Source organism: Heterodontus francisci, chromosome 25, assembly GCF_036365525.1.
Source record: "Heterodontus francisci isolate sHetFra1 chromosome 25, sHetFra1.hap1, whole genome shotgun sequence".
In the NCBI taxonomy this organism is placed as follows: Eukaryota; Metazoa; Chordata; class Chondrichthyes; order Heterodontiformes; family Heterodontidae; genus Heterodontus; species Heterodontus francisci.
Window position 1 is genome coordinate 16,332,876 of NC_090395.1, and position 22,568 is coordinate 16,355,443.

General features: G+C 49.4%; 1 protein-coding gene across 7 annotated transcripts in view; it reads right to left on the reverse strand.

Annotated features, from left to right (window-relative positions):
- Positions 1-1,199: 1,199 nt before the first annotated feature.
- The window catches only part of LOC137383764 (FYVE, RhoGEF and PH domain-containing protein 4-like), a 448,993-nt gene continuing 427,624 nt past the window's right edge, over positions 1,200-22,568 (reverse strand). For 3 of the 7 annotated variants that reach the window (XM_068056923.1, XM_068056922.1, XM_068056918.1), the window contains 3 exons: positions 9,711-9,854; positions 6,069-6,212; positions 1,200-5,613 (listed from right to left, as the gene is read on the reverse strand). In XM_068056923.1, coding sequence (XP_067913024.1) covers positions 5,395-5,613; positions 6,069-6,212; positions 9,711-9,854 — 507 coding nt within the window. In that variant the 3' untranslated portion in view covers positions 1,200-5,394. The remainder of the gene's footprint in view (positions 5,614-6,068; positions 6,213-9,710; positions 9,855-22,568) is intronic. The other 4 variants (XR_010977458.1, XR_010977457.1, XR_010977456.1 and 1 more) reach the window with 4 other exon arrangements.

The following is a 22,568-nucleotide window of genomic DNA, read 5'->3' on the forward strand; positions in this document are numbered from 1 at the left end:
TAAAATTATTTTTTCAAGGACAGCTCAGCTTGCTATTCTTTCATCTAATTCATTCAAAAATCTCAAAATATAGTGAACAGCTGAGGCCCCAGTATTGATCCCTGGGTACGGTGGCAGTGAGGTCACCAGTAGTCACATACTGCCAAGTGGAGAACATCTCTATTAACAGGATTGTCCAGATCCTCACTCTTCCACCTCAGGACATCTCTTCAGAGTAAGTTTGGCATCTTTCTGACTGACTTTGGAATGGAAGCCCTTTCACTTTCCCTCACTGTTGCCTGTGAAGGTCCTTTGACTCACTGGGAAGTGCTGCTCCTTCAAAGCCCATTCTTTCCTCCTCGGAGGACTTCGGGAAACTGCTATCCCATTTTTAATCACCTGCCAGAGTATCAAACATGGGTCACTGTGTTTTATAGCGAAAGGTTTAATTTATGAGTTTAGGACAATGCAGAATCAGACGTGTGAAACACTGGAATGTCAGGAGGCACAAGTCACACTTCATTTATTTTCCACCGAAGGACAGACTGGTCTGTTTGAGGTTCGATTTACAGTAATTTCACTCTCAGGTCTCAACTCCCTCTGCAGTGGACTGAGAGCCACGTTCTCAGCAATTTTTTTCCTATTCAAGTTAGAATTCCAGCGACTGAATCCATTAATAAAGCAGCATCAAACCTTCTCATTCACTGTGATTCCCAGCAATGCTCAGGTCCAGCTTCCATCATGTCTTCCTCAATAAAGGAGCTGGAGCACATAATCCAGGCCGACACCCCCAGTACAGTGCCGAGGGAGTTCTGCAGTCAGAGTCTGCACTCTCTTGGATGAGACTTAGAGAGAGGGCACTGATCACCCTGGGAGTATAGGGCATTGGCGAGGACACTGACTGTCCTGGGAGTATAGGGCATTGGCGAGGACACTGACTATCCTGGGTGTATAGGGCATTGGCGAGGGCACTGACCTCCCTGAGAGTATAGGGAATTGGCGAGGGCACTGACCTCCCTGAGAGTATAGGGCATTGGCGAGGGCACTGACCTCCCTGAGAGTATAGGGCATTGGCAAGGGCACTGACCTCCCTGAGAGTATAGGGCATTGGCGAGGGCACTGACCTCCCTGAGAGTATAGGGCATTGGCGAGGGCACTGACCTCCCTGAGAGTATAGGGCATTGGCGAGGGCACTGACCTCCCTGAGAGTATAGGGCATTGGCGAGGGCACTGACCTCCCTGAGAGTATAGGGCATTGGCGAGGGCACTGACCTCCCTGAGAGTATAGGGCATTGGCGAGGACACTGACTGTCCTGGGTGTATAGGGCATTGGCGAGGGCACTGACCTCCCTGAGAGTATAGGGCATTGGCGAGGGCACTGACCTCCCTGAGAGTATAGGGCATTGGCGAGGACACTGACTGTCCTGGGTGTATAGGGCATTGGCGAGGACACTGACCTCCCTGAGAGTATAGGGCATTGGCGAGGGCACTGACCTCCCTGAGAGTATAGGGCATTGGCGAGGACACTGACTGTCCTGGGTGTATAGGGCATTGGCGAGGGCACTGACCTCCCTGAGAGTATAGGGCATTGGCGAGGGCACTGACCTCCCTGAGAGTATAGGGCATTGGCGAGGGCACTGACCTCCCTGAGAGTATAGGGCATTGGCGAGGGCACTGACCTCCCTGAGAGTATAGGGCATTGGCGAGGGCACTGACCTCCCTGGGAGTATAGGGCATTGGCGAGGACACTGACAGTCCTGGGAGTATAGGGCATTAGCGAGGACACTGACAGTCCTGGGAGTATAGGGCATTGGCGAGGACACTGACCTCCCTGAGAGTATAGGGCATTAGCGAGGGCACTGACCTCCCTGAGAATATAGGGCATTAGCGAGGACGCTGACAGTCCTGGGAGTATAGGGCATCGACGAGGGTACTGACCTCCCTGAGAGTATAGGGCATCGGCGAGGGCACTGACCTCCCAGAGTGTATAGGGCATCGGCGAGGGCACTGACCTCCCTGGGAGTATAGGGCATTAGCGAGGGCACTGACCTCCCTGAGAGTATAGGGCATTAGCGAGGACACTGACCTCCCTGAGAGTATAGGGCATTAGCGAGGACACTGACAGTCCTGGGAGTATAGGGCATCGACGAGGGTACTGACCTCCCTGAGAGTATAGGGCATCGGCGAGGGTACTGACCTCCCTGAGAGTATAGGGCATCGGCGAGGGCACTGACCTCCCAGAGAGTATAGGGCATCGGCGAGGGCACTGACCTCCCTGAGAGTATAGGGCATTAGCGAGGACACTGACAGTCCTGGGTGTATAGGGCATCGGCGAGGGCACTGACCTCCCTGGGAATACAGGGCATCGGCGAGGACACTGACCTCCCTGGGAGTATAGGGCATCGGCGAGGGCACTGACTTCCCTGAGAGTATAGGGCATCGGCGAGGGCACTGACCTCCCTGGGAGTATAGGGCATCGGCGAGGGCACTGACCTCCCTGGGAGTATAGGGCATTGGCGAGGACACTGACAGTCCTGGGTGTATAGGGCATTGGCGAGGACACTGACAGTCCTGGGTGTATAGGGCATCGGCGAGGGCACTGACCTCCCTGGGAGTATAGGGCATTGGCGAGGACACTGACAGTCCTGGGTGTATAGGGCATTGGCGAGGGCACTGACCTCCCTGGGAGTATAGGGCATCGGCGAGGGCACTGACCTCCCTGGGAGTATAGGGCATTGGCGAGGACACTGACTATCCTGGGAGTATAGGGCATCGGCGAGGGCACTGACCTCCCTGGGAGTATAGGGCATCGGCGAGGGCACTGACCTCCCTGGGAATACAGGGCATCGGCGAGGGCACTGACCTCCCTGGGAATACAGGGCATCGGCGAGGACACTGACCTCCCTGGGAGTATAGGGCATCGGCGAGGGCTCTGACCTCCCTGGGAATACAGGGCATCGGCGAGGGCACTGACCTCCCTGGGAATACAGGGCATCGGCGAGGGTACTGACCTCCCTGAGAGTATAGGGCATCGGCGAGGGTACTGACCTCCCTGAGAGTATACGGCATCGGCGAGGGCACTGACCTCCCAGAGAGTATAGGGCATCGGCGAGGGCACTGACCTCCCTGAGAGTATAGGGCATTAGCGAGGACACTGACAGTCCTGGGTGTATAGGGCATCGGCGAGGGCACTGACCTCCCTGGGAATACAGGGCATCGGCGAGGACACTGACCTCCCTGGGAGTATAGGGCATCGGCGAGGGCACTGACCTCCCTGAGAGTATAGGGCATCGGCGAGGGCACTGACCTCCCTGGGAGTATAGGGCATTGGCGAGGACACTGACAGTCCTGGGTGTATAGGGCATCGGCGAGGGCACTGACCTCCCTGGGAGTATAGGGCATTGGCGAGGACACTGACAGTCCTGGGTGTATAGGGCATTGGCGAGGGCACTGACCTCCCTGGGAGTATAGGGCATTGGCGAGGACACTGACTATCCTGGGAGTATAGGGCATTGGCGAGGGCTCTGACCTCCCTGAGAGTATAGGGCATTGGCGAGGACACTGACTATCCTGGGAGTATAGGGCATTGGCGAGGGCACTGACCTCCCTGGGAGTATAGGGCATTGGCGAGGACACTGACTATCCTGGGAGTATAGGGCATTGGCGAGGGCACTGACCTCCCTGGGAGTATAGGGCATCGGCGAGGGCTCTGACCTCCCTGGGAGTATAGGGCATTGGCGAGGACACTGACTATCCTGGGAGTATAGGGCATTGGCGAGGGCACTGACCTCCCTGGGAGTATAGGGCATTGGCGAGGACACTGACTATCCTGGGAGTATAGGGCATTGGCGAGGGCACTGACCTCCCTGGGAGTATAGGGCATCGGCGAGGGCTCTGACCTCCCTGGGAATACAGGGCATCGGCGAGGGCACTGACCTCCCTGGGAATACAGGGCATCGGCGAGGGCACTGACCTCCCTGAGAGTATAGGGCATCGGCGAGGGCTCTGACCTCCCTGGGAATACAGGGCATCGGCGAGGGCACTGACCTCCCTGAGAGTATAGGGCATCGGCGAGGGCTCTGACCTCCCTGGGAATACAGGGCATCGGCGAGGGCACTGACCTCCCTGAGAGTATAGGGCATCGGCGAGGGCTCTGACCTCCCTGGGAATACAGGGCATCGGCGAGGGCACTGACCGCCCTGGGAGTATAGGGCATTGGCGAGGACACTGACAGCCCTGAGAGTATAGGGCATTGGCAAGGGCACTGACTGTCCTGGGAATATAGGGCATTGGCAAGGGCACTGGCTGTCCTGGGAGTATAGGGCATTGGCAAGGGCACTGACTGTCCTGGGAATATAGGGCATTGGCAAGGGCACTGACCGCCCTGGGAGTATAGGGCATTGGCAAGGGCACTGACCTCCCTGGGAGTATAGGGCATCGGCAAGGGCACTGATCACGCTGGGAGTTTAGGGCATTGGCGAGGACACTGACTGTCCTGGGAGTATAGGGCATTGGCAAGGGCACTGACAGCCCTGGGAGTATAGGGCATTGGCGAGGGCACTGACCTCCCTGAGAGTATAGGGCATTGACGAGGGCACTGACCTCCCTAGGAGTGTAGGGCATTGGCGAGGGCACTGACAGCCCTGAGAGTCTAGGGCATTGGCGAGGACACTGACAGCCCTGAGAGTCTAGGGCATTGGCGAGGGCACTGACAGCCCTGAGAGTCTAGGGCATTGGTGAGGGCACTCACTGCCCTGGGAGTATAGGGCATTGGCGAGTGCACTGACCGCCCTGGGAGTATAGGGCATTGGGAAGGGCACTGACCGCCCTGGGAGTATAGGGCATTGGCGAGGGCACTGACCGCCCTGGGAGTATAGGGCATTGGCGAGGGCACTGACCGCCCTGGGAGTATAGGGCATTGGCGAGGGCACTGACCTCCCTGGGAGTATAAGGCATTGGTGAGGGCACTCACTGCCCTGGGAGTATAGGGCATTGGTGAGGGCACTCACTGCCCTGGGAGTATAGGGCATCGGCGAGGGCACTGACCGCCCTGGCAGTGTAGGGCATCAGCGAGGGCACTGACTGCCCTGGGAGTATAGGGCGGCAGCAAGGGAACTGACCGTCCTGTCAGCATTCTGTTCAGATGAAGGGACTCCAGCCAGTGTGTCCATATAATAGAGATCAGACAGCAATGTAACTCAGACACCGCTCCGTCCTTTTACAATGACTGCACAGAGGAAGTTAGAATGTGAATTTAGAGTTCAGAGAAGAGGGAATTTGAGGGTTGGAGCAAGAGTTATGGTCTGTCCTAGATCCAGGAACTGCGGAAAGCCTCCATTTCGCTCTGCTTGTGATGTTCATTCAGCAGCGATGGACTGAATCTCAATGACAGAAGGACTTTGCAAAAGGTTCGGATCACTCTGACAGGTCATAGACGTCCTCCACACCAGGACTTAGCCCAATCACCAGCTGGTTCAAGAGGTGGACCCACCGAGCACGCAGTTCCTCAGTCTCGGCGCTGAACGTGTACACCTGCTTGGACTGGATGAGCTGGAAGCTATAGCCAGCATCACTGGCACTCAGCTGATTGACTGTATAACCTGGTAAGGGAATGGAGGACTGAGCCTTCACATCCTGCGGGGAGAAGGGAGTGTGTTACAGAGAACAGATATTCAGACCAGAATGATTAGCACACATGCTTAACTACAGCACACATTAGATACAGAGTAAAACTCCCTTGACACTGTCCCATCAAACACTCCCAGCTGCTAATATGTGACATAAGCGAGGGATTAAAATAATGTAACTGGACAGGAGGACATTGACTGTGCAGGTGGAGTGGGGAAGCCCACAATATTAAAGAAACACAGATTGCTCAGTGTCATTCCATACTTGAGGGTTAGGTCCTCACACCTGAACACTCCCCCATCTATCTGGTTGCTCAGTATACTGGATTGTGTCCATCAGTCTCTAGGCTCCCTCCAGCACCCAGACTCCCCTGGCATAAGTCTTTGTCCTGAGCTGGTGTTGCTGCGGTGGGAAGGTTGGGAGCTGGACACTGTGCATCTGTCACTCTGGTCAAAGGTTACCTGAGGTGCTCGGTACATGTAGAGGACGAAGGGCTCATCGCGAGGGATGACGAACCAGGCCTTGAGCCCCAGCTTCCCCGCTTTTTCCACCCAGTGAAGGAAGCTGCACATCAGGCTGTTCCCTGAGACATAAGCCGATTCCTTCTGTCAACAGAACAACAACAACTTATATTTATATAGCACCTTTAACCTAATAAAACGTCCCAAGGTGCTTCACAGGAGCATTATGTCACAAACTATGATACTGGAGATATTGGGTCAGATGACCAGAAGATTGGTTAAAGAGGTAGGTTTTGTGGAACATCTTAAAAGAGAAAGCGAAGTAGAGAGGCAGAGAGGGATAGGGAGTGTGCAGGGGAATGATTAAAATCAGGGATGCACAAGAGGTCAGAATTAGAGGACTGCAGATATCTGAGAGATGTGGGGCTGGAGGAGATTACAGAGATAGGGAGGGGGGAGAACATGGAGGGATCTGAAAACAAGGATCAGAAATTTAAAATCACAATGTTGCTCGACTGGGAGCCAATGAGCACAGGGGTGATAGGGGAATGGGACTTGGGGTGGGTTAGAACACAGGCAATAGAGCTTGAGATGACCTCAAGTTTACGGAGGGTAAAACGTGGGAGACCAGCCAGGATTGCATTGGAACAGTCAAGTCTCGAGGTAATAAAGGCACACATGAGGTTTCAGCAGCAGATGAGTTGAGGCAGGGACGGAGTCGGGCGATGTTACAGAGATGGAAATAGGCAGTCTTAGTGATGGCGCTGATATGTGGTTGGAAGCTGAACGCACCAGGGTTCCTATGACAGCACCTTCCAAACTCGAATTTCTCTACCAACTAGAAGGACAAGGGCAGCAGATGCATGGGAACACCACCACCTGCAAGTTCCCCTCCAAGCCCCACACCATCCTGATTTGGAACTATATCATTCCTTCACTGTCACTGGGTCACAATCCTGGAACTACCTACACCACATAGACAGCAGCGGTTCAAGAAGGCAGCTCACCACCACCTTCTCAGCAATTAGGGATGGGCAATAAATGCTGGCCTAACCAGCGATGCCCACATCCCATGAAAGAATAAAAAAAAGCTCATCTCAGAGTCAAATGTGGCACCAAGATTGCGAACAGAGTGGGTTAATGTCAGACTCTTGCCAGAGAGAGGGATGGAGTCGGTAACTCGGGAATGCAGCTTGAGCGTGGAGCAATTCTTCCCAAAACCTAATTGGAGGAAAGTTCTGCTCCATACTGGATATCGGATAAGCAGTCTGATATTTTAGTAACAGTGGAGGAGTTGAGAGAGGTGGTGATGAGGTAGAGCTGGGCGTCATCAGTGTGTGTGAAAACTAACACTGTGCTTTTGGGTGATGTCGCCGAGGGGCAGTAGATGAGAAACAGGAGGGGGCCAAGGATAGATCCTTGGGGGACACCAGAGGTAACGGGGCAGGAGCAGGAAGAGAAGCCGCTACAATTCATTCTTTGGTTATGATCAGCTAGATAAGAATGGAACCAGGTGAGTGCAGTCCCACCCAGCTGGATGACAGTGGAGAAGTGTTGGAGGAGGAAGGTGTGGTCAACGTGTTAAAGGCTGCAGACAGATGGAGAAGGATGAGGAGGGAATGACAGTCAGATGGGATGTCATTTGTGACTTTGATGAGAGCAGTTTTTGGTTCTGTGTCAGGGCCGGAAACCTGATTGGGGGGATTTAAACATGATAGTTCCAGGAAAGATGGTCAGGCATTTGTGGGCGGCACAGTGGCGCAGTGGTTAGCACTGCAGCTTCACAGCTCCAGGGACCCGGGTTCGATTCTGGGTACTGCCTGTGCGGAGTTTGCAAGTTCTCCCTGTGTCTGCGTGGGTTTCCTCCGGGTGCTCCGGTTTCCTCCCACATGCCAAAGACTTGCAGGTTGATAGGTTAATTGGCCATTATAAATTGCCCCTAGTATAGGTAGGTGGTAGGGAAATATATAGGGACAGGTGGGGATGTGATAGGAATACGGGATTAGTGTAGGATTAGTATAAATGGGTGGTTGATGGTCGGCACAGACTCGGTGGGCCGAAGGGCCTGTTAAAGTGCTGTATCTCTAAAAACTAAAATTTGGGAGGCAATAACACATTTAAGGAAAGGGAGCTGGAGGTGGGAGAGGGATGATGACGGCAGGTTTGAAAAGAGGGACGTCCAGAACCTGAGGAGAGAGAACAGTGAACAATATCTGCTAACTTGGGAGCCAGGAAGGGAATCTCGGTGTTCAGCAGTTTAGTGGAAATAGGACTGAGGGAGCAGGACGTGGGTCCCATGGACAAGATGAGCTCAGAGAGCGCATGAGGGGAGAGAGGAGAGAAACTAGAGAAAGATGTGAGTTCAGCGGTGGTGGGGTGAGCTTTAGAGGAAGTTTGGCTCATTGGGTTAGTGAAGGAGGGATGTGGCAGAGGCAGCTGACAAAGAAGTCCATGAGCTCCTCGCATTTGTTGTTGGAGGTGAAGGTGGAGGGGACGGGGAGAGGGGTTTAAGAAGACAGTTTGCAGTAGAGAAAAGAAGTCAGGGGTTATCTTTGCATTCCAGGATGATCCTGGAATATTGAACAGTTTTAGAAGACGAGAGCAGGACCTTGACAGTATTTTATGTGGTCCAGCCAGATCTGGCAGTGAATTGCTGAGATGAGGGCTGTACCGGGGGAATGGCCAGGGGCAGAGAGAGTAATCGTTTTATTGGGGACTTGGGCATAAAGGTGGAGGTGAAGGTATGGTTGAGCAAATCAGGAGCTGCAGAAATGTTGCAGCAGATGGAGGATCAAAGGCTAGAGAGTTGGGATTTTGAAAGTGCAGCTGTAAGTGAATTGGGGATAGTTTTTTTCCAGGGACGGACACAGAAGGAAGTAGCGTTGATAAGTGGAAGGAGGATGTGATAGTGAGTGATACCAGGAAGTGATCAGAGATGGCCTCATCTGTGATACGGTGGGAGCAGCAAGATTATGAGAGATGGCAAGGTCAAGGGGGTGACTGTGAATATGGGTTGGGGATTTTACAAGGAGAAACACATTGAGGGAGGATAAGAAGACAATGAACTCAGAGGAGAGAGAACATCATGAGTTGAGATGGAGGTTGTAATCAACCTGGATGAGAAACCTAAAACACAAGAGTGGCACAGTGGTTAGCACTGCAGCCTCACAGCTCCAGCGACCTGGGTTCAGTTCTGGGTACTGCCTGTGTGGAGTTTGCAAGTTCTCCCTGTGTCTGTGTGCGTTTCCTCTGGTTTCCTCCCATATGCCAAAGACTTGTGGGTCTATAAGTAAATTGGCCATTGTAAAAATTGCCCCCAGTGTAGGTGGGAGAATTGAGGGAAGATGGGGATGTGAGAGGGAAAATGGGATTAATGTAGGATTAGTATAAATGGGTGGTTGATGGTCGGTGTGGGCTGAAGGGCCTGTTTCAGTGCTGTATCACTCTATGACAACGCCACATGTGGCCCAGACACCTGCATTCACCATGACAGCTATTTGTTGGGCAAGGCTATCAAAGGAATTGCAGCAACATGCAGTGGAGGAATGATCAGCTATTTTTCAATAGAATGACAAAGTAGGGCTGAATGGCCCATTTCTGTTCCTGTGTACCAGGCTTGAGGGACTCCTGTTCCTGTATTACCTCCAGGATACCCCTCTTCCTTTCCTTCTCCTCAGTGCAGGGCTCTCCATTCAGCACATTGTAGCATTCCTGGCACACTCGATTGAGTCTGTCCCCATCATAGTGAAGCTTTGCTTTATAATCGGAGCACTTCCAGCAAACCACCTGCATCAGAGAGAGAGTGTGTCATTACACCTGTATTAGGGAGAGAGAGAGAGTCATTACACCTTTACCAGAGAGAGAGAGAGAGAAAGAGAGAGAGGCATGACACCTGTACCAGAGAGAGAGAAAGAGAAAGAGAGGGAGAGAGTCATTACACCCTTATCACAGAGAGAAAGTCATTACACATGTACCAGAGAGAAAGAGAAAGAGAGGGAGTGAGTCATTACACCCTTATCAGAGAGAGAGAGTCATTACAATTGTACCAGAGAGAGAGAGAGAGAGAGGGAGAGAGTCATTACACCTGTATCAGAGAGAGGGAGAGAGAGAGTCATTACACCTGCATCAGAAAGAGAGAGAGAGAGGGAGAGAGTCATTACACCTGTATCAGAGTGAGAGAGAGAGGGAGAGATTCATTACACCTGTATCAGAGAGAGAGAGAGAGTCATTACACCTGTATCAGAAAGAGAGAGAGAGAGAGTCATTACACCTGTATCAGAGAGAGGGAGAGATTCATTACACCTGTATCAGAGAGAGAGAGAGAGTCATTACACCTGTATCAGAAAGAGAGAGGGAGAGAGTCATTACACCTGTATCAGAGAGAGAAAAAGAGAGAGAGAGTCATTACACCTGTATCAGAGAGAGAGAGAGAGAGAGTCATTACACCTGTATCAGAGAGAGAGAGAGGGAGAGAGTCATTACACCTGTATCAGAGAGAGAGAGAGAGAGAGAGAGAGAGTCATTACACCTGTATCAGAGAGAGAGAGAGAGAGAGAGAGAGAGTCATTACACCTGTATCAGAGAGAGAGAGAGAGAGGGAGAGAGTCATTACACCTGTATCAGAGAGAGAGAGAGGGAGAGGGTCATTACACCTGTATCAGAAAGAGAGAGAGAGAGAGTCATTACACCTGTATCAGAGAGAGAGAGAGAGGGAGAGAGTCATTACACCTGTATCAGAGAGAGAGAGAGAGAGAGAGAGGCATTACATCTGTATCAGAAAGAGAGAGAGGGAGAGGGTCATTACACCTGTATCAGAGAGAGAGAGAGAGGGAGAGAGTCATTACACCTGTACCAGATAGAGAGAAAGAGAGAGAGAGTCATTACACCTGTATCAGAGAGGGAGAGAGGGAGAGAGTCATTACACCTGTATCAGAGAGAGAGAGAGAGGGAGAGAGTCATTACACCTGCATCAGTGAGAGAGAGAGAGAGAGAGTCATTGCACCTGTATCAGAGAGAGAGAGAGAGAGGGAGAGAGTCATTACACCTGTATCAGAGAGAGAGAGAGGGAGAGGGTCATTACACCTGTATCAGAATGAGAGAGAGAGAGAGTCGTTACACCTGCATCAGAGAGAGAGAGAGGGAGAGAGTCATTACACCTGTATCAGAGAGAGAGAGAGAGAGAGAGAGAGTCATTACACCTGTATCAGAGAGAGAGAGAGAGAGTGAGAGTCATTACACCTGTATCAGAGAGAGAGAGAGAGGGAGGGAGAGAGTCATTACACCTGTATCAGGGAGAGAGAGAGGGAGAGGGTCATTACACCTGTATCAGAAAGAGAGAGAGAGAGAGAGTCATTACACCTGTATCAGAGAGAGAGAGAGGGAGAGAGTCATTACACCTGTATCAGAGAGAGAGAGAGGGAGAGACTCATTACACCTGTATCAGAGAGAGAGAGAGAGAGAGAGTCATTACACCTGTATCAGAGAGAGAGAGAGAGAGGGAGAGAGTCATTACACCTGTATCAGAGAGAGAGAGAGGGAGAGGGTCATTACACATGTATTAGAAAGAGAGAGAGAGAGAGAGAGAGTCATTACACCTGTATCAGAGATAGAGAGAGAGGGAGAGAGTCATTACACCTGTATCAGATAGAGAGAAAGAGAGAGAGAGTCATTACACCTGTATCAGAGAGAGAGAGAGGGAGAGAGTCATTACACCTGTATCAGAGAGAGAGAGAGAGAGAGAGAGAGGGAGAGAGTCATTACACCTGTATCAGAGAGAGAGAGAGAGAGAGAGTCATTGCACCTGTATCAGAGAGAGAGAGAGAGGGAGAGAGTCATTACACCTGTATCAGAGAGAGAGAGAGGGAGAGGGTCATTACACCTGTATCAGAAAGAGAGAGAGAGAGAGTCGTTACACCTGTATCAGAGAGAGAGAGAGGGAGAGAGTCATTACACCTGTATCAGAGAGAGAGAGAGAGAGAGAGAGAGAGTCATTACACCTGTATCAGAGAGAGAGAGAGAGAGTGAGAGTCATTACACCTGTATCAGAGAGAGAGAGAGAGAGAGAGAGGGAGAGAGTCATTACACCTGTATCAGGGAGAGAGAGAGGGAGAGGGTCATTACACCTGTATCAGAAAGAGAGAGAGAGAGAGAGAGTCATTACACCTGTATCAGAGAGAGAGAGGGGGAGAGAGTCATTACACCTGTATCAGAGAGAGAGAGAGGGAGAGAGTCATTACACCTGTATCAGAGAGAGAGAGAGAGTCATTACACCTGTATCAGAGAGACAGAGAGAGTCATTACACCTGTATCAGAAAGAGAGAGAGAGAGGGAGAGAGTCATTACACCTGTATCAGAGAGAGAAAAAGAGAGAGAGAGTCATTACACCTGTATCAGAGAGAGAGAGAGGGAGAGAGTCATTACACCTGTATCGGAGAAGAGAGAGAGAGAGAGAGAGTCATTACACCTGTATCAGAGAGAGAGAGAGAGGGAGAGAGTCATTACACCTGTATCAGAAAGAGAGAGAGAGAGGGAGAGAGTCATTACACCTGTTTCAGAGAGAGAAAAAGAGAGAGAGAGTCATTACACCTGTATCAGAGAGAGAGAGAGGGAGAGAGTCATTACACCTGTATCAGAGAGAGAGAGAGAGTCATTACACCTGTACCAGATAGAGAGAAAGAGAGAGAGAGTCATTACACCTGTATCAGAGAGAGAGAGAGGGAGAGAGTCATTACACCTGTATCAGAGAGAGAGAGAGAGGGAGAGAGTCATTACACCTGTATCAGAGAGAGAGAGAGAGAGAGAGTCATTACACCTGTATCAGAGAGAGAGAGAGAGGGAGAGAGTCATTACACCTGTATCAGAGAGAGAGAGAGAGGGAGAGGGTCATTACACCTGTATCAGAAAGAGAGAGAGAGAGAGTCGTTACACCTGTATCAGAGAGAGAGAGAGGGAGAGAGTCATTACACCTGTATCAGAGAGAGAGAGAGAGAGAGAGTCATTACACCTGTATCAGAGAGAGAGAGAGGGAGAGGGCCATTACACCTGTATCAGAGAGAGAGAGAACGGGAGAGAGTCATTACACCTGTACCAGATAGAGAGAAAGAGAGAGAGAGTCATTACACCTGTATCAGAGAGAGAGAGAGGGAGAGAGTCATTACAACTGTATCAGAGAGAGAGAGAGAGAGGGAGAGAGTCATTACACCTGTATCAGAGAGAGAGAGAGAGAGAGAGTCATTAAACCTGTATCAGAGAGAGAGAGAGAGAGAGGGAGAGAGTCATTACACCTGTATCAGGGAGAGAGAAAGGGAGAGGGTCATTACACCAGTATCAGAAAGAGAGAGAGAGAGAGTGTCATTACACCTGTATCAGAGAGAGAGAGAGAGGGAGAGAGTCATTACACCTGTATCAGAGAGAGAGAGAGAGAGAGAGTCATTACACCTGTATCAGAGAAAGAGAGAGGGAGAGAGTCATTACACCTGTATCAGAGAGAGAGAGAGAGAGAGAGTCATTACACCTGTATCAGAGAGAGAGAGAGAGAGAGAGAGAGAGTCATTACACCTTTATCAGAGAGAGAGAGAGAGAGGGAGAGAGTCATTACACCTGTATCAGGGAGAGAGAGAGGGAGAGGGTCATTACACCTGTATCAGAAAGAGAGAGAGAGAGAGTGTCATTACACCTGTATCAGAGAGAGAGAGAGAGGGAGAGAGTCATTACACCTGTATCAGAGAGAGAGAGAGAGAGAGAGTCATTACACCTGTATCAGAGAGAGAGAGAGGGAGAGAGTCATTACACCTGTATCAGAGAGAGAGAGAGAGAGAGAGAGAGTCATTACACCTGTATCAGAGAGAGAGAGAGAGAGAGAGAGAGTCATTACACCTGTATCAGAGAGAGAGAGAGAGAGGGAGAGAGTCATTACACCTGTATCAGAGAGAGAGAGAGAGAGAGAGAGGCATTACACCTGTATCAGACAGAGAGAGAGGGAGAGGGTCATTCCACCTGTATCAGAGAGAGAGAGAGAGGGAGAGAGTCTTTACACCTGTACCAGATAGAGAGAAAGAGAGAGAGAGTCATTACACCTGTATCAGAGAGAGAGAGAGGGAGAGAGTCATTACACCTGTATCAGAGAGAGAGAGAGAGAGGGAGAGAGTCATTACACCTGTATCAGAGAGAGAGAGAGAGGGAGAGAGTCATTACACCTGTATCAGAGAGAGAGAGAGAGAGAGAGTCATTGCACCTGTATCAGAGAGAGAGAGAGAGGGAGAGAGTCATTACACCTGTATCAGAGAGAGAGAGAGGGAGAGGGTCATTACACCTGTATCAGAAAGAGAGAGAGAGAGAGTCGTTACACCTGTATCAGAGAGAGAGAGAGAGGGAGAGAGTCATTACACCTGTATCAGAGAGAGAGAGAGAGAGAGAGAGTCATTACACCTGTATCAGAGAGAGAGAGAGAGAGTGAGAGTCATTACACCTGTATCAGAGAGAGAGAGGGAGAGAGTCATTACACCTGTATCAGGGAGAGAGAGAGGGAGAGGGTCATTAAACCTGTATCAGAAAGAGAGAGAGAGAGAGAGAGTCATTACACCTGTATCAGAGAGAGAGAGAGGGAGAGAGTCATTACACCTGTATCAGAGAGAGAGAGAGGGAGAGAGTCATTACACCTGTATCAGAGAGAGAGAGAGTCATTACACCTGTATCAGAGAGAGAGAGAGAGAGCGAGAGAGTCATTACACCTGTATCAGAGAGAGAGAGAGGGAGAGGGTCATTACACCTGTACCAGATAGAGAGAAAGAGAGAGAGAGTAATTACACCTGTATCAGAGAGAGAGAGAGGGAGAGAGTCATTACACCTGTATCAGAGAGAGAGAGAGAGGGAGAGAGTCATTTCACCTGCATCAGAGAGAGAGAGAGAGAGAGAGAGAGAGAGTCATTGCACCTGTATCAGAGAGAGAGAGAGAGGGAGAGAGTCATTACACCTGTATCAGAGAGAGAGAGAGGGAGAGGGTCATTACACCTGTATCAGAAAGAGAGAGAGAGAGAGTCGTTTCACCTGTATCAGGGAGAGAGAGAGGGAGAGGGTCATTACACCTGTATCAGAAAGAGAGAGAGAGAGTGAGTCATTACACCTGTATCAGAGAGAGAGAGGGGGAGAGAGTCATTACACCTGTATCAGAGAGAGAGAGAGGGAGAGAGTCATTACACCTGGATCAGAGAGAGAGAGAGAGAGAGTCATTACACCTGTATCAGAGAGACAGAGAGAGTCATTACACCTGCATCAGAAAGAGAGAGAGAGAGGGAGAGAGTCATTACACCTGTATCAGAGAGAGAAAAAGAGAGTGAGAGTCATTACACCTGTATCAGAGAGAGAGAGAGGGAGAGAGTCATTACACCTGTATCGGAGAAGAGAGAGAGAGAGAGAGTCATTACACCTGTATCAGAGAGAGAGAGAGAGGGAGAGAGTCATTGCACCTGTATCAGAAAGAGAGAGAGAGAGGGAGAGAGTCATTACACCTGTTTCAGAGAGAGAAAAAGAGAGAGAGAGTCATTACACCTGTATCAGAGAGAGAGAGAGGGAGAGAGTCATTACACCTGTATCAGAGAGAGAGAGAGAGGGAGAGAGTCATTACACCTGTATCAGAGAGAGAGAGAGAGTCATTACACCTGTACCAGATAGAGAGAAAGAGAGAGAGAGTCATTACACCTGTATCAGAGAGAGAGAGAGGGAGAGAGTCATTACACCTGTATCAGAGAAAGAGAGAGAGGGAGAGAGTCATTACACCTGTATCAGAGAGAGAGAGAGAGAGAGAGTCATTACACCTGTATCACAGAGAGAGAGAGAGGGAGAGAGTCATTACACCTGTATCAGAGAGAGAGAGAGGGAGAGGGTCATTACACCTGTATCAGAAAGAGAGAGAGAGAGAGTCGTTACACCTGTATCAGAGAGAGAGAGAGGGAGAGAGTCATTACACCTATATCAGAGAGAGAGAGAGAGAGAGTCATTACACCTGTATCAGAGAGAGAGAGAGGGAGAGGGCCATTACACCTGTATCAGAGAGAGAGAGAGCGGGAGAGAGTCATTACACCTGTACCAGACAGAGAGAAAGAGAGAGAGAGAGTCATTACACCTGTATCAGAGAGAGAGAGCGGGAGAGAGTCATTACACCTGTATCAGAGAGAGAGAGAGAGGGAGAGAGTCATTACACCTGTATCAGAGAGAGAGAGAGAGAGAGTCATTAAACCTGTATCAGAGAGAGAGAGAGAGAGAGGGAGAGAGTCATTACACCTGTATCAGGGAGAGAGAGAGGGAGAGGGTCATTACACCTGTATCAGACAGAGAGAGAGAGAGAGAGTCATTACACCTGTATCAGAGAGAGAGTGGGAGGGAGAGAGTCATTACACCTGTATCAGAGAGAGAGAGAGAGAGAGAGAGTCATTACACCTGTATCAGAAAGAGAGAGAGGGAGAGAGTCATTACACCTGTATCAGAGAGAGAGAGAGAGAGAGAGAGAGTCATTACACCTGTATCAGAGAGAGAGAGAGAGAGAGAGAGAGAGAGAGAGTCATTACACCTGTAACAGAGAGCGAGAGAGAGGGAGAGAGTCATTACACCTGTATCAGAGAGAGAGAGAGGGAGAGGGTCATTACACCTGTATCAGAAAGAGAGAGAGAGAGAGTCATTACACCTGTATCAGAGAGAGAGAGAGAGGGAGAGAGTCATTACACCTGTATCAGAGAGAGAGAGAGAGAGAGAGAGAGAGGCATTACACCTGTATCAGACAGAGAGAGAGGGAGAGGGTCATTACACCTGTATCAGAGAGAGAGAGAGAGGGAGAGAGTCATTACACCTGTACCAGATAGAGAGAAAGAGAGAGAGAGTCATTACACCTGTATCAGAGAGAGAGAGAGAGGGAGAGAGTCATTACACCTGTATCAGAGAGAGAGAGAGAGAGAGAGAGTCATTGCACCTGTATCAGAGAGAGAGAGAGAGGGAGAGAGTCATTACACCTGTATCAGAGAGAGAGAGAGGGAGAGGGTCATTACACCTGTATCAGAAAGAGAGAGGGAGAGAGTCGTTACACCTGTATCAGAGAGAGAGAGAGGGAAAGAGTCATTACACCTGTATCAGAGAGAGAGAGAGAGAGAGAGAGAGTCATTACACCTGTATCAGAGAGAGAGAGAGAGAGTGAGTGTCATTACACCTGTATCAGAGAGAGAGAGAGAGAGAGGGAGAGAGTCATTACACCTGTATCAGGGAGAGAGAGAGGGAGAGGGTCATTACACCTGTATCAGAAAGAGAGAGAGAGAGAGTGTCATGACACCTGTATCAGAGAGAGAGAGAGGTGGAGAGTCATTACACCTGTATCAGAGAGAGAGAGAGAGAGAGAGTCATTACACCTGTATCAGAGAGAGAGAGAGAGAGTCATTACACCTGTACCAGATAGAGAGAAAGAGAGAGAGAGTCATGACACCTGTATCAGAGAGAGAGAGAGGGAGAGAGTCATTACACCTGTATCAGAGAGAGAGGGAGAGAGTCATTACACCTGTATCAGAGAGAGAGAGAGAGGGAGAGAGACATTACACCTGTATCAGAGAGAGAGAGAGCGAGAGGGTCATTACACCTGTATCAGAAAGAGAGAGAGAGAGAGAGTCATTACACCTGTATCAGAGAGAGAGGGAGAGAGTCATTACACCTGTATCAGAGAGAGAGAGAGAGAGAGAGAGAGTCATTACACCTGTATCAGAGAGAGAGAGAGGGAGAGGGTCATTACACCTGTATCAGAGAGAGAGAGAGAGGGAGAGAGTCATTACACCTGTATCAGAGAGAGAGAGAGAGAGAGAGTCATTACAGCTGTATCAGAGAGAGAGAGAGAGGGAGAGAGTCATTACACCTGTATCAGAGAGAGAGAGAGGGAGAGGGTCATTACACCTGTATCAGAAAGAGAGAGAGAGAGAGTCATTACACCTGAATCAGAGAGAGAGAGCGAGGGAGAGAGTCATTACACCTGTATCAGAGAGAGAGAGAGAGAGAGAGTCATTACACCTGTATCAGAGAGAAAGGGAGAGAGTAATTACACCTGTATCAGAGAGAGAGAGAGAGGGAGAGAGTCATTACACCTGTACCAGATAGAGAGAAAGAGAGAGAGAGTCATTACACCTGTATCAGAGAGAGAGAGAGAGGGAGAGAGTCATTACACCTGTACCAGATAGAGAGAAAGAGAGAGAGAGTCATTACACCTGTATCAGAGAGAGAGAGAGAGAGTCATTACACCTGTATCAGAGAGAGAGAGAGAGGGAGAGAGTCATTACACCTGTATCAGAAAGAGAGAGAGAGAGCGAGTCATTACACCTGTATCAGAGAGAGAGAGAGAGGGAGAGAGTCATTACACCTGTATCAGAGAGAGAGAGAGAGAGAGAGTCATTACACCTGTATCAGAGAGAGAGGGAGAGAGTCATTGCACCTGTACCAGATAGAGAGAAAGAGAGAGAGAGTCATTACACCTGTATCAGAGAGACAGAGAGGGAGAGAGTCATTACACCTGTATCAGAGAGAGAGAGAGAGAGGGAGAGAGTCATTACACCTGTATCAGAGAGAGAGAGAGAGAGAGAGAGTCATTACACCTGTATCAGAAAGAGAGAGAGAGGGAGAGAGTCATTGCACCTGTATCAGAGAGAGAGAGAGGGAGAGGGTCATTACACCTGTATCAGAAACAGAGAGAGAGAGAGAGAGTCATTACAGCTGTATCAGAGAGAGAGAGAGAGGGAGAGAGTCATTACACCTGTATCAGAGAGAGAGAGAGACAGAGAGAGAGTCATTACACCTGTATCAGAGAGAGAGAGAGGGAGAGGGTCATTACACCTGTATCAGAGAGAGAGAGAGAGGGAGAGAGTCATTACACCTGTACCAGATAGGGAGAAAGAGAGAGAGAGTCATTACACCTGTATCAGAGAGAGAGAGAGGGAGAGAGTCATTACACCTGTATCAGAGAGAGAGAGAGAGGGAGAGAGTCATTACACCTGTATCAGAGAGAGAGAGAGAGAGGGAGAGAGTCATTACACCTGTATCAGAGAGAGAGAGAGAGAGAGAGCGAGAGTCATTACACCTGTATCAGAGAAAGAGAGAGAGGGAGAGAGTCATTAGACCTGTATCAGAGAGAGAGAGAGAGGGAGAGATTCATTACACCTGTATCAGAGAGAGAGAGAGAGAGTCATTACACCTGTATCAGAGAGAGAGAGAGAGGGAGAGAGTCATTACACCTGTATCAGAGAGAGAGAGAGGGAGAGGGTCATTACACCTGTATCAGAAAGAGAGAGAGAGAGAGTCATTAGACCTGAATCAGAGAGAGAGAGCGAGGGAGAGAGTCATTACACCTGTATCAGAGAGAGAGAGAGAGAGAGAGAGTCATTACACCTGTATCAGAGAGAGAGGGAGAGGGTCATTACACCTGTATCAGAGAGAGAGAAAGAGAGAGAGAGTCATTACACCTGTATCAGAGAGAGAGACAGGGAGAGAGTCATTACACCTGTATCAGAGAGAGAGAGAGAGAGGGAGAGAGTCATTACACCTGTATCAGAGAGAGAGAGGGGGAGAGGGTCATAACACCTGTATCAGAAAGAGAGAGAGAGAGAGTCATTACACCTGTATCAGAAAGAGAGAGAGAGAGAGAGTCATTACACCTGTATCAGAGAGAGAGAGAGAGGGAGAGAGTCATTACACCTGTATCAGAGAGAGAGAGAGAGAGAGAGAGAGTCATTACACCTGAATCAGAGAGAGAGACAGAGGGAGAGAGTCATTACACCTGTATCAGAGAGAGAGAGGGGGAGAGAGTCATTACACATGTATCAGAAAGAGAGAGAGAGAGTCATTACACCTGTATCAGAAAGAGAGAGAGAGAGAGTCATTACACCTGTATCAGAGAGAGAGAGAGAGGGAGAGAGTCATTACACCTGTATCAGAGAGAGAGAGAGAGAGAGAGAGAGAGAGAGTCATTACACCTGTATCAGAGAGAGAGAGAGAGAGAGAGAGAGAGAGAGAGAGAGCGAGAGTCATTACACCTGTATCAGAGAGAGAGAGAGGGAGAGAGTCATTACACCTGTATCAGAGAGAGAGAGAGAGGGAGAGAGTCATTACACCTGTATCAGAGAGAGAGAGAGAGAGAGAGAGAGAGCGAGAGTCATTACACCTGTATCAGAGAGAGAGAGAGAGAGAGAGAGTCATTACACCTGTATCAGAAAGAGAGAGAGAGAGAGTCATTACACCTGTATCAGAGAGAGAGAGAGAGGGAGAGAGTCATTACACCTGTATCAGAGAGAGAGAGAGAGAGAGAGAGAGAGATTCATTACACCTGAATCAGAGAGAGAGGGAGAGGGTCATTACACCTGTATCAGAGAGAGAGAAAGAGAGAGAGAGTCATTACACCTGTATCAGAGAGAGAGAGAGGGAGAGAGTCATTACACCTGTATCAGAGAGAGAGAGAGAGAGGGAGAGAGTCATTACACCTGTATCAGAGAGAGAGAGGGGGAGAGGGTCATAACACCTGTATCAGAAAGAGAGAGAGAGAGAGTCATTACACCTGTATCAGAAAGAGAGAGAGAGAGAGTCATTACACCTGTATCAGAGAGAGAGAGAGAGAGGGAGAGAGTCATTACACCTGTATCAGAGAGAGAGAGAGAGAGAGAGAGAGTCATTACACCTGAATCAGAGAGAGAGACAGAGGGAGAGAGTCATTACACCTGTATCAGAGAGAGAGAGGGGGAGAGAGTCATTACACATGTATCAGAAAGAGAGAGAGAGAGTCATTACACCTGTATCAGAAAGAGAGAGAGAGAGAGTCATTACACCTGTATCAGAGAGAGAGAGAGAGGGAGAGAGTCATTACACCTGTATCAGAGAGAGAGAGAGAGAGAGAGAGAGAGAGAGTCATTACACCTGTATCAGAGAGAGAGAGAGAGAGAGAGAGAGAGAGAGAGCGAGAGTCATTACACCTGTATCAGAGAGAGAGAGAGGGAGAGAGTCATTACACCTGTATCAGAGAGAGAGAGAGAGGGAGAGAGTCATTACACCTGTATCAGAGAGAGAGAGAGAGAGAGAGAGAGAGCGAGAGTCATTACACCTGTATCAGAGAGAGAGAGAGAGAGAGAGAGTCATTACACCTGTATCAGAAAGAGAGAGAGAGAGAGTCATTACACCTGTATCAGAGAGAGAGAGAGAGGGAGAGAGTCATTACACCTGTATCAGAGAGAGAGAGAGAGAGAGAGAGAGAGAGTCATTACACCTGAATCAGAGAGAGAGAGAGAGGGAGAGAGTCATTACGCCTGTATCAGAGAGAGAGAGAGGGAGAGGGTCATTACACCTGTATCAGAAAGAGAGAGAGAGAGAGTCATTACACCTGAATCAGAGAGAGAGAGCGAGGGAGAGAGTCATTACACCTGTATCAGAGAGAGAGAGAGAGAGAGAGAGAGAGTCATTACACCTGTATCAGAGAGAGAGGGAGAGGGTCATTACACCTGTATCAGAAAGATTGAGAGAGGGAGAGAGTCATTACACCTGTACCAGATAGAGAGAAAAAGAGAGAGAGTCATTACACCTGTATCAGAGAGAGAGAGAGGGAGAGAGTCATTACACCTGTACCAGATAGAGAGAAAGAGAGAGAGAGTCATTACACCTGTATCAGAGAGAGAGAGAGGGAGAGAGTCATTACACCTGTATCAGAGAGAGAGAGAGAGGGAGAGAGTCATTACACCTGTATCAGAAAGAGAGAGAGAGAGCGAGTCATTACACCTGTATCAGAGAGAGAGAGAGAGGGAGAGAGTCATTACACCTGTATCAGAGAGAGAGAGAGAGAGAGAGTCATTACACCTGTATCAGAGAGAGAGAGAGAGAGTCATTGCACCTGTACCAGATAGAGAGAAAGAGAGAGAGAGTCATTACACCTGTATCAGAGAGAGAGAGAGGGAGAGAGTCATTACACCTGTATCAGAGAGAGAGAGAGAGGGAGAGAGTCATTACACCTGTATCACAGAGAGAGAGAGAGAGAGAGAGTCATTACACCTGTATCAGAAAGAGAGAGAGAGGGAGAGAGTCATTGCACCTGTATCAGAGAGAGAGAGAGGGAGAGGGTCATTACACCTGTATCAGAAAGAGAGAGAGAGAGAGTCATTACACCTGTATCAGAGAGAGAGAGAGAGGGAGAGAGTCATTACACCTGTATCAGAGAGAGAGAGAGAGAGAGAGAGAGTCATTACACCTGAATCAGAGAGAGAGACAGAGGGAGAGAGTCATTACACCTGTATCAGAGAGAGAGAGGGGGAGAGAGTCATTACACATGTATCAGAAAGAGAGAGAGAGAGTCATTACACCTGTATCAGAAAGAGAGAGAGAGAGAGTCATTACACCTGTATCAGAGAGAGAGAGAGAGGGAGAGAGTCATTACACCTGTATCAGAGAGAGAGAGAGAGAGAGAGAGAGAGAGAGTCATTACACCTGTATCAGAGAGAGAGAGAGAGA